We start from the raw sequence: 11,269 nt of genomic DNA, 5'->3' as shown, positions 1-11,269 counted from the left end.
GTGATAGTTCTTGATTACTTTTTGATAAATAATTCGTTCTTATTGCGAAATAGGAGCACTATTTATCAATCTATAATAAAAGACGTGAGGAAATTATGCCTTTTTTAAAGACAAAAATTTTTGAGGCGAAATATCCAAAAAGAAGTTTGTAAAAAAATGAATCCGCCTCAACAATATAGAACTTATCTAAGACATTTGTTCTAAACATTTTTCACTTTTACCTTGAAATTTTAGTGTATGTGTTACCAGCAATGTACGAAATCCGGCAATGTGCAAAATGCCGTCAGTGCTAGTCAATCTGAGAGTTAGATATGTTTAATCTTCACATTGCCTAGACAATGTGCATAATACCTGATGCAGCAAAATAGCGGTCCCTCGGCTTCCGGTTCCCAGTCCCCAGTTGCTTCTGTCTTCCCAATATCCTCTGTAATCCGGAAAATTCCGCTCTGTATCTGTATTCCTTCGAACCATGTTTCTTTCGGTCTTCCGCTTTTCCTCCTTTCGTGGGGTGTCCATTTAGTTACCATTATAGGCATCCGATCATCACTCATTACGTCTATGTGCCCCTAACATATCAGTTGTCTTCTTTGAATCTCGTCCATTTTTTTCCTCTACTCGCAAGAGTACCTCTTATTCTTTCATTCGTGAAGATCTTCCCCCAAAGTCCATGTCAAGTTTCATGAGTCATCTCTCGAGTTTTTTTGTTAATTGCCATGTTTCGCATCGACGAAAAATGGTGTTTATAGAGGGTGTTTAAATAAAAATTAAAAATAATTTTTCAATTGCTCGTTCAATTTGTGATAAAAAATATATCTTGCCTATTTTTCGTATGGGGCGCCGGTTTGATGCGAAAAAATAAAACACCTTATAATGACATTTTATTTCATAAAGCTCTCAACGCAGCCAATTTGCTTAATCAAAATGAAATTAGCCTTTCTTCATTATTAAGCTTTAAAATTGCCACACCTTTCAGTGCCAATAAGTAATTAAGTTTTCTTTGATAGAAAAATCGAAAATTTTGCAAATGCGGAATTGTTTGACATGCATTTTGTCGATGGTCCAAGTAATGAAAATTGTATTAGTTTCATAATCAACTAAGTAGTTCAAGCTCTACTACCTAGAGACACTTTTTCGCACATGAAATATTTGAAACTCATTTTCAGCATCAGTTTACCATAAATGTATGGCTTGGGGTAATTAATGATCAGTTAAAGGGCCCATATTTCCTCCCGCAACCACTACAGGGCACTAAATTTTACCTTTATTGCCTACAGGATTTCCTACTTGTTATTCTTGAAGACGTGGTGCACCAGCCCATGGCAGCATTAATGTACGTAATCACTTAGACGAAGTAGATCCAAATCGTTGGATAACTAGGAAAGGTAGGGAACATTGGCCTACTCGATCGCCGGATTTAAATCGCGTAGATTTTTACATTGGGGTTTTCTTGAAAATGTTTATGACCACAGGAATTCAATTATGCTGGGCGGAGAAACAATAAGAAACACACTAGGAATATTTACGAATACGACAATCAATGAACTACAATCAAGGTTCTCAAGCCCCATTTGAGCCACATTGTTCGTGATTCACATTGATGTGAATTCGTTTCGGCATCGTTGGATAGAAAATGGAAAATTCGATTTAGTCATAACAACATGAGTGAGGAAATTCTAGTAGTTTTGACCGAACAAGCGAAATTTGGATATGAGATACTTAGGTACAAGATTATCCCAAAATTTCGTGTTTTCCGTCCCGTTTTTGCTCACTTCTCGGAAGCAAAATGAGCAAGAACGCTCATTTTCACATTCTTCCAAAGAGAACTAAATTGCCTTTTTAGAAAGTAAACCATCAATAAGGAAATATGGGCAGTTTTCTCAAAAAACTCATGATTGCAAGCAGTTTTAGACTTGCTTGATTTTTTTTGGGTTGTAAAATCGACTCAAACATGGCGCTGCGTTTCTCGAAGTTTCTCAAGCCCCATTAGAGGCACAGAATTCATTTTGGCATCGTTGGATAGAGAATTGATAAATCGATTGAGTCAATTCGAGTAGTTTTGACTGAGAAAGCGAAATTTGAATATGAAACACTTAGGTGCAAGATTATGCCAAAATTTCGTGTTTTCCGTCCCGTTTTTGCTCACTTCTCGGGATCGAAATAAGCAAGAGAGCTCGTTTTTACATCATTCCAGAGAGAACTAAATGGACTTTTTAGAAAGTGAACCATCAATAAGGAAATAAGGAAATATTGGCAGTTTTCTCAAAAAACTCATGATTGCAAGCAGTTTTAGACTTGCGTGATTTTTTTTGGGTTGCAAAATCGTCTCAAACATGACGCTGCGTTTTTCGAAGTTTCTCAAGCCCCATTTGAGCCACAGAATTCATTTTGGCATCGTTGGATAGAGAATTGAAAATTCGATTCAGTCATAACAACATGAGTGAGGAAATTCGAGTAGTTTTGACCGAGAAAGCGAAATTTGAATGAGACACTTAGATGCAAGATTATGCCAAAATTTCTTGTTTTCCGTCCCGTTTTTGCTCATTTCTCGGAATCGAAATAAGCAAGAGCGCTCGTTTTTACATCATTCCAGAGAGAACTAAATGGACTTTTTAGAAAGTGAACCATCAATAAGGAAATATTGGCAGTTTTCTCAAAAAAGTCATGAGTGCAARCAGGTTTAGACTTGCGTGATTTTTTTTTGTGTTGCAAAATCGTCTCAAACATGACGCTGCGKTTTTCGAAGTTTCYCAAGCGTTTTCAAGTTTCTCATTTRAGCCACAGAATTCATTTTGGCATCGTTGGATAGAGAAATGACAAATTCGAGTGAGCCATAACAACATGACAGAAAATTCGACTGGTTTTGAYGCAGGTGTGGTTCTATTAAACTTGATTCGAATCTTTGTTGTAAAAAACTAGAGGCCGGAGCCGCATTTATTAAATTTATCACCTTATTTAAAAGCAAGACTTGCAAGCCTCTCGTTGAAAGACGCAAACCAAAACCGACTGTCTTTTGGCTAGCAAGGCCAAGAACGAGACTCTGTGTGCAAATCGTTCGCTCATCACTAAACAATCCAGCTGACAGCAGTTTGTCTACACCAACCAATCTAAATATTTTTCAGGTGTTTAGCACTTTAGCAGCGTTAATTAGCAATGTAACTGTACCCACTGGTTCTACGTTGAGGCCATTAATTTTCAGTTTGTTCATTGCCTTGTTGCCCAGATTGCGGTACAGCCAATTGAACCATAACGCTATAAACCCGCCTAAGCAAATCCATGTTTCAGATGACAACTTCCTAACCGGACATTGACCATCGATTTCGCATAAGATGGTGCGCAAAGTGGGTAAAAACCACTACATTGCTTCGGCACTAAGTCGCAACGATTCCCCAACTCCAGTCCATGTGTCCAGAAGTGCGGCCTATTCCGATGGCGAGGACAGTCATCGAGCTCCTTCGGACAGGACAGTGTCCGAGTACACTTCAGTGGTACGCCGGGCGCTCCTTTGATGTTTTGGCTTTTCCAACTGAGTTTTTTGGCCTTCCAGCCATATACTATCGTGAACGAAAGAGGCAGCCGACCGGGATACACCAGTAGCAGTCCCAGACATAATGGTTACACTTCGTCCAGAGCTCCTTCGGCTTTGAGCAAAAGCAGTCGGTATGATGATACAGGATCGGACATCTACGTGACCAGTGGTGCCTACAAGGCGCCATCAGAAATCAGGTAAAAATTCTAATCCCCAACAGCGAAAAACGAAATTTCAAAGTCCTTCTAGTCGAGCCAGACCACCCAGTCACTACTCGTACAGATCAGGAGCGGCTCCTTCAGTGGCAAGTCGAACCAGCAGGAGTACGGTGAAAACTGGCAGAGGCTCCAGGAAAGCGGGCATGACGGTGGAAACAATGGCGGCCCCCAACCCATTCTGCCCCAACATTAAGGGCATGTGCTGCTTAATGCTCCTGCTGAACCTTGGAATCATTCTGGTCACGTTGGGATTCGTCATAGTCATCCAATTTTTCGAGCCGGTTATTGTGTGGTAGGTGACTGATTCGTCCGCAGATCACGTTCATTTGACCTGCAAGGTGATTCCCAGGGTGTTCGGCATCATTTTCCTGATCTTCGGCTTCCTCACGCTCATCGGCAGCCTGATTTACTGCGTGGTGATCTGCAGGGACGTGAAATCGCCGAGTCAAGTGAATCCAGACGAGCTCTATTGGACCCACCATTGGTCGAAAACCATCGGAGCTTCTCCGGAAATCCACTACAAAGCTGAGGAGAAATATGGAGACGACCGGTATAGGGAGAGTGATCGGTATTCAGTGAGCAAACTGTCCGGCAAGTACTCGGATAGGGAGAAGAACGGCAGATACTAACTCTAGTGTAGCGGTAATGCCCTAATCAGTACGACTTTAAACTTGTTTTATGTAAATAACTGCAACGATTGCGAACGAACCTTGTAATTAATATTTTGTAAATAAACTGTGAGATGTAATATATTACAGTAATGCCGGGTGGACTTAAGCGGAAATGCGCAGGCCGCACTTAGTGCACATTCTCTTCTTCATCATCAGGCAGCAGAGGATGCCGATGGGGAACAGCAAAATGCCCACCAACCAAGCAGACAGTGGATAGTGGGACAACCACAAAGTGTTCTGGCAAACTGGACACACCAGTGGCGTGGGTTGCGTATGGATCACATCTGGAAGCAATCTGGCAATTAATTTTGCCGTTCATTGGCGGAGGTTTCTACTTACGGACTGTTGGTGGAGGTGGCGGCTGCTGGTAGACCACCTGAGGTCCTGGCGGGGGCGGATTTGGCTGACCTACATCAAGGAACATACTCCTTATCAGTGCTCCATTTATTTATCCAGGTACTTACCACTATGGGTCGGGTGGTAAGGCGGAGGCGCGGCCTCTAAAACAGCAAATACGGTGATTCAATTGCAATCGCGATTGCTTCCAACTTACCTGACTGAATTTCGATGGCAACGTCCGACTTGGCAGGAGGAGCATCTGCAGCTGAAAGGACCCCAAACTTCCATAACATGTCCTAAGCGCCATGCCAAGACTTGGCACTTACCTGGAGGAATTTCTTGCATGGTCGTCAGCTCTAGCCCAATCCACACACAAATAAATTAGAGAGTTGGGTGCAGATAGATCATCACAATACAGTTTTATTGCCGGTTTCTAATATCAGACTTATCGGTAATCATAATTTATGGCCTGGGGCAGGATTGGAGTCATTATTTGTTCCTGCAGAGCTCAGTATAGGCTGAAGGTGTCTTTTGCTTTAAGGCAGAGAGGCATGGGTAACACTGTGTTGAGTTTCGCTGTTGAGTTGTAGCCGCTCTCTGGGTTAACGAGTTATAACTCATCGGTTAATGAGTTATAAGTCATTTATTAAAGCTTTACGAAAATTTTCACATCTCAGAAAAAAGGGTATCAACATTTTTCTGAGGTAACCTTTTACTATTTTGTTCAAACAACTGAAAAAAGTCATCTAGATTTTCCCAGCAACAGACTGAGTCCAAAGAAAGTCGACGAATTTTCTCGTAAAATCGATGTTCGATTTTTTTGCCTAAAAGATTCAGTTTGCCAGTATTTTACAGTAAAACGTTAAGAAAACCCCGGTTTTTCTGTTTAGGGACAGTGTCGTTTAAAAATATTGACCGGAAAGTGAAGAAACCCCAGTTTCCAAGCGTTTTTCAAATAAATGATTATAAACTTTCGCCTTTTCAGTTCGGTGAAATCTTTTTGCAAAAACCCAGAATTAATTATTAGGGTTTTGTCCATAATTCGAAGCTGTGCAAAGTTCTCCAAAAGTTTTTGCAAAGTGGTTAAAGAGGCGAGTGTTACAATAAAATTTATCTTATAATTTTTCACAGAGAACACCTGAAGAGTGTCAGTATTTTAACTGAAAGATAATTTTTGCGCAGAATGAATTGCTTAATAGAAACTTTGTTAAAACTAGGCTGACCTGAAAATTTGAAGAAACTTTAAAAATCTCCAGAGCGATGAATTTTCTCTAGCAAAATTAATTTTGTAATTTTTTGACTGAAATAACCGCATTATTGTCAGAAAAGTAGGAAACCAGCAGAAAATAATGATTTTTTGCGTTTTCGATTAAAAACTTTTAGTTTTTTGATCGGTTTTTTTAATTTTAAATTTATCTTGTAACGTTTCGCGTAAAAGACCCCCAGATTGTCAAGAAAAATTCAGCCAAAACTAAAAAAACAAATTTTTTTAATAAACTAGTCTTCAGAGGTGACGAAATTTCCAAATAATCTGTTATACACTTTCGCTTATTCTGTTCGTTTTTTGATAGAAAATTATTAAATTTTTGTTCCAAATTCGACGATGGCAAGGGATTTCAACATTTTTTGCAAAGCGACCAAGAATTCGAAATTTATTTCATATTTTTTCACGGAAAACCCGTAAGTTTGTCAGCATTTTTAAGTAAATCTTTAGAAAATGGGCTAAAACTGTAAAATTCCAAAGAAAAGAAAGAAAATATAACCATTTATGTATTTTAGATCTTAAAACATGTAAAATTATTTGTGAGAATTCTCCAAATCGTAGGTTGAGTTACGCCAGTTGCAGTATTTAAAAGACGAATAGGGGAGAGAGAGAGAGAGAGAGGAGGCCACTATAAACTGAAAAACTAAATGGTTTTTTTCAAACACTTTACTTCAACGCCCAGAAAAGTTGTAAATGTAATGGCGTAAAGCACACAATTAATGTTAATTTTAAGATTTTTTTGTGTTTAATTTTTTTGTACATACTTTCCTGACTGTGTTTCAATTCCAAATGAAAATCAATTCCTGGGCTTCAGTCATTTATTGTCTATTTATCAATTAAAATACGTTTCGGTGTTTTCCACCATCGTCAGTTTCTATGTGTAGCGTTGTTGCTACTTTAAGCCTTGGCATATATTTTTTTAAGCCTTTGCAAAATATATGCCAAGGCTTAAAGTAGCAACAACGCTACACATAGAAACTGATGATGGTGGAAAAAACCGAAACGTATTTTAATTGATAAATAGACAATAAATGACTGAAGCCAAGGAATTGATTTTGATTTAATTTTTTTGACAATGTCGCTGTGGACATAAGTAAATAAATAAAAAAACGAAAAAAAATAATTAAAACTAAGAAAATATTCCTCGAAAAAAATAACAACTTTGTAATTTTAGTCTGACATAGAATCATTGTGGCCCTTATGGAAAGTGCGGTAGTTGGTGAAAGTGTAGTGAACTTCTTGAGAGTAAATGAGTAGAAAATGGAGGACGGGGCGCCAGCTGCAAAAACCTAGAAAGAACGATGTCTATCGTATATAAATCTTTTAGCTTGAACTGAGTTTAGTTTTCCTGAAGTTTTATGGATTCTTCATACTTTTCTCTCTTTGGTTTGCTGATTTCAAATAAGTCTGGCTTTGGACAGATGTCCTGCTGTACTAAACACATTTTCTTCTTTCCTTCCAGGTGGCACTACGCAGCTTTCGGTAAGCTTAGCATTATTTTGTCCTTGTACATGTAGAACTTTTAGTCCCGTCTTCATCAACTGACTGAAAGGGTAAATTTGGTATCGATTGAGCTATTGGTTCTTTCGTAGTTATTTTTTAAACTTTGGGAATTATTTGGGCCGCTTTGTATTTTCATATTAAGCTGATCTGAAGCTTTTCGCTAAATCACCGCTTTACATATCGAAATTTGGGTCCAAGTATTCAATACAGCTTACTGATAGTGCGGATTTGGTTCCGATTATTATTCCGGATTGGTTCGTGAAAAAGAACCCACAGGGTTTTTACCCTCGGCTTTCAGGTCCTCAACGCGTTTTTCCAGAATACATTGTGTACCAAAAAAATCCTGTAGTATCCGAAACACATTTGAAAATGCTTGTCTCATTTCGCATACATTCTAATCGCATTCCACAAATAATTGTTTTGCGCAGGAAACATTATTCGAGCGATAAAGTTGTAGATTAGAGGCTTGACTGGGATTAACCGAACTTGTTACTGTTCATACAGGTGCGGGCTAGATTTTTATCCATTGATGAATGAAAAGGCAATCAAACACGAAATAGGTTTAAAATGTTGTTTATTTTAAAAAAATTACTTAAAACTAGCACAGTAGGCTAACGAAGTGGCATTTGGCGACAAAGGCAAAGTTGACAAAAGTACAATTTCTCGGTTCGCCGTCTTTGTAGAGCACAAATTACAATACTTCGAAGGAAGTAAAACCTATTAATACTGGACAGAAGCGAATAGTGGTTCTTTGCGAAATGTATGTGTATACAGCACCGAAAAACAAGTTAAAACTAACAGTTATACGTAATTAATAAGTAATGCTGTTTCGGACTTATGCAACAGCAAATCCGCACTTGGTGCACTTCTTTTTGCGCATGCAGAGGCAGCAGCAAAGTCCACAATTCCAGAAGCAGAATAAACAGAGCAGCCATGCCATGCACGAGTAGGTTCCAGTCCAAGAACCTCCTCCACAAACAGGACAAGATCCTGCTGGCCGCATTGGTGGTCCAGTTACTGTTACAGTAGTGTGCTCTGGAGGAGATTAAAACTGCATTTAAAAAAAAATCGACTACAGAGCTAATAAAAGAACATTTTTTTTTATCAAACCTACAGACTGTAGATTGCCGCTTTATCAACATCCGCATGATACTAAAAGCATTTAATTTAATTTAACTGTTCAATAACTTCAACCAAGCAAAACAACACTGCAAGGACGACAAAAAACTTATTGTTACTGAAGACATTGAATTAATTTCCCACTTGAGCAGGTTTTTTCAAGAACAGTACGTGGAAACGAGATTTTTCCAAAATTGCACTAAATTTTGGGGTTCAGGGGATTTCCCTGGCCAGAAACTTGGTTTTCGTAGCTTCTCGAATTGAGAGTTGAACGTCGATCCCATGATGTCCCAAGCTCATCTACTGTGCTTTAGTGGGGATTATTACTAGAGGAGACTGAGAGAATACTTGTCTCTGTTATTACTAAACTTTCCCCTTAAGAGCCACTGCACATGTGCAAGTGCAGTGAACTGGGCGTTACCAACGCCTACTCGGCCAAGAAGTTTATTAAGCCAACTAATTGATTTAACAAAACTTAGTAAAATTTTAAAATTGCCTACCTGGCATGGTGAATTCTGGCCTGTTTTTCGTTGTCTTTTCCTCCTTTGAAGCAGTAATCGTCAGCCCCAGCAACCGAAACGCTAAAGCAGAACCAGAGCGTGGCTAGCAAGACAATTGCAATTTGGCTTATCTTTCAGATGTGTGCAACGTTTTCAAGCACACACCGTTCAACAAACCGCACTGGCAGCACTTTTGCCACGTCTTTGATACGGAGCAAAGCGATTTCTCAGTACGACTTGTTTATTAAACTTTTCACGCAGTCTAAAAAAAGAATCTTGACTGTTTCCAAAGAAGCTCGAGGAAGGCCACTTGCATTTCTACCAGACCGTAATTTTAATTTTACTAATTGATTGTTCTTCAATACTGAAGCAGTCAACCATTTCGTCACTGAAACGCTTGTCCACCAGATGACGAGGTCTAGTACATACCATAGAGTAAGTAAAATAATTATTTTACTTTCTCTATGGTACATACACAGACTACATACTATACATACTATACATAGATAGGGTACATAGATCATAGATGAAGACAACTATAGATTGCCCACTCCTTTGCACAAAATGATAACAAGATTTTTTACTGATACGGTCGCCATCTATTAGCTGCTTCCGACTCTCTAACGTCATTGCCCCAAAATACCCCCCTCACCCGGATGTTCAGTGGTAATTGCTGGGTTTGCGTCCTTACTACTGTGTATTCAGGATTTGTTATTGTCGGCGAGCCAATACTACAATTGAGATTAAAAGATGCTTAATATTCAGTTTGATATATTTGCAAGATATCAAATTGAACATAAACATACTCCTAATCTCAATTGAAGTATTTCGGCGTAGCCACAGGTGCTTGAATATGCTAATAAAAACTCTATAAACATTTACACATTTTTATTGCAGTAAATCAATAGGCGAAACGCCAAATACCATTATATGGTGAAAGGTGTTTGTTATAGAAACCAGAAACATTTGTTCAAGAAGCAAAATCATGTTATGAATCAATTTTCATAATAATCACAAATTTCAAATGATTTTGAAAATGAATGAAACAAATTTCAAATTTCAAATGATTGAAAACAAGCCCGTCGGGTCCGCCCATTTTTCAACCGATGTAAAGTGTGACTAGGAAATTTAGATGATTTTTCAGAGGCGAGAGCATTTCAGGCCTCACTCTCAGAGCGTCCAATTTAGGAATTTCTTAAAATCTGATATTCGAATTTTCGTTTAGTGGTTTATTCAAATAGTAAAATTATTCGAATATTCCAATAGCGAGTACTCGAATTATTCGAGTTTGATTCCGAGCCCTAGTCCAATTAAAGGAAGCAGTCTGGTTAAAAATGTATTGCGGCTAATCTACACCAGATGGAAAGCCGAACTTCGTTTGGTTCGAATTCTGGCCTAGTGGTTCAAAAGGTCGATTTTCCCTATTCGTGCCAAACTCTCATCTGCCCTAAGATCGACTTCAAAGGGCTGAAAACGCCCGATTTATCGACATACAAGGGCACCAACCTCAAGTTCCTCAAGGAATTTTCAAAGGGTTTGCCTGGTCATTATTGCGAAATCTTTCTCCATACCAAAGAGTCACTCCATAGGACAAAACCAATGGTTTTGCCCAGTTTTCTTCGGTCAAAACTCAAAACGAAAATCGCAAGTTTTTTGTTTATTGAAGGGCGCCAACTTGCTTGTTTTAGTTTACCCCTTCGCACAAACTCCCATCGGCCTAAGAGCAACTTCAAAAGAAAAACGCCCGATTTTTCAATATTGAAGGAATTTCCCAAATATTTGCCTTCATCATTGTCCAGGAATCTTCCTATTCACCAAAGAGCCCAGAGTCCGCACAAGATTCACTAAGAGCAAAACGCAACATTTTTGAACATTGAGTCGCCAATCTTTTTTTTATAGAATTTTTAGTTTTGCCTAGTTTCCTTCGGTCATTATTTCCAAAATCTTCTCCTGTTTAAAGAGTGACTTTGAAGGGTATTTTGTGCATTTAAGGGCGCCAAGTTCAAGTTTCTTAAACGATTTCGTTAAAACATTTTTCAATAAAAGAATTTGGATAATTATTAAAATTTAGAATTTCTTTTATAAATTGTTTTTCTTTGGAAAAATTAGATTGATTACAAATTATTTTT

General features: G+C 38.5%; 2 protein-coding genes and 1 long non-coding RNA gene across 6 annotated transcripts in view; 1 reads left to right on the top strand and 2 right to left on the bottom strand.

Moving 5' to 3' along the window:
• The window catches only part of LOC109544889, a 7,584-nt gene extending 3,090 nt beyond the window's left edge, over nt 1–4,494 (top strand). Inside the window, exons 2-6 of one of the 4 annotated variants that reach the window (XM_048669080.1) lie at nt 3,120–3,226; nt 3,283–3,485; nt 3,545–3,723; nt 3,767–4,036; nt 4,094–4,494. In XM_048669080.1, the coding sequence (XP_048525037.1) occupies nt 3,327–3,485; nt 3,545–3,723; nt 3,767–4,036; nt 4,094–4,373 (888 nt within the window). In that variant the 5' untranslated portion in view covers nt 3,120–3,226; nt 3,283–3,326 and the 3' untranslated portion in view covers nt 4,374–4,494. The remainder of the gene's footprint in view (nt 1–3,119; nt 3,227–3,282; nt 3,486–3,544; nt 3,724–3,766; nt 4,037–4,093) is intronic. The other 3 variants (XM_048669081.1, XM_019915308.2, XM_019915306.2) reach the window with 3 other exon arrangements.
• Nucleotides 4,442–5,366, bottom strand: LOC109544890 (brain protein I3). The gene is made up of 5 exons (XM_019915310.2): nt 5,081–5,366; nt 4,969–5,019; nt 4,880–4,915; nt 4,755–4,823; nt 4,442–4,699 (listed from the first exon to the last, which is right to left on the bottom strand). The coding sequence occupies exons 1-5, from the start codon at nt 5,097–5,099 to the stop codon at nt 4,518–4,520; spliced, it is 357 nt and encodes a 118-aa protein (XP_019770869.1). The 5' UTR covers nt 5,100–5,366; the 3' UTR covers nt 4,442–4,517.
• A 2,902-nt stretch (nt 5,367–8,268) lies between these two features.
• Nucleotides 8,269–9,719, bottom strand: LOC125505440. The gene is made up of 2 exons (XR_007282168.1): nt 9,141–9,719; nt 8,269–8,556 (listed from the first exon to the last, which is right to left on the bottom strand). It is a non-coding gene; the product is annotated as an uncharacterized LOC125505440 (long non-coding RNA).
• Nucleotides 9,720–11,269: the final 1,550 nt, after the last annotated feature.

Source organism: Dendroctonus ponderosae, unplaced genomic scaffold (assembly GCF_020466585.1).
Source record: "Dendroctonus ponderosae isolate FM_Combo_2020 unplaced genomic scaffold, Dpon_F_20191213v2 Dpon_F_20191213_8, whole genome shotgun sequence".
Lineage (NCBI taxonomy): Eukaryota > Metazoa > Arthropoda > Insecta > Coleoptera > Curculionidae > Dendroctonus > Dendroctonus ponderosae.
The sequence above is the reverse complement of the archived record's forward strand: the minus strand, read 5'-3'. Positions and strand labels throughout refer to the sequence as shown.

Excerpts from the sequence above, each read along its gene's own strand:
- LOC109544890 (XM_019915310.2), bottom strand. Across the intron at positions 4,824-4,879 it reads TTACCACCCGACCCATAGTG|GTCAGCCAAATCCGCCCCCG; the intron begins GTAAGTACCTGG and ends TCCTTGATGTAG. Across the intron at positions 4,700-4,754 it reads GCCACCTCCACCAACAGTCC|ATGTGATCCATACGCAACCC; the intron begins GTAAGTAGAAAC and ends GATTGCTTCCAG.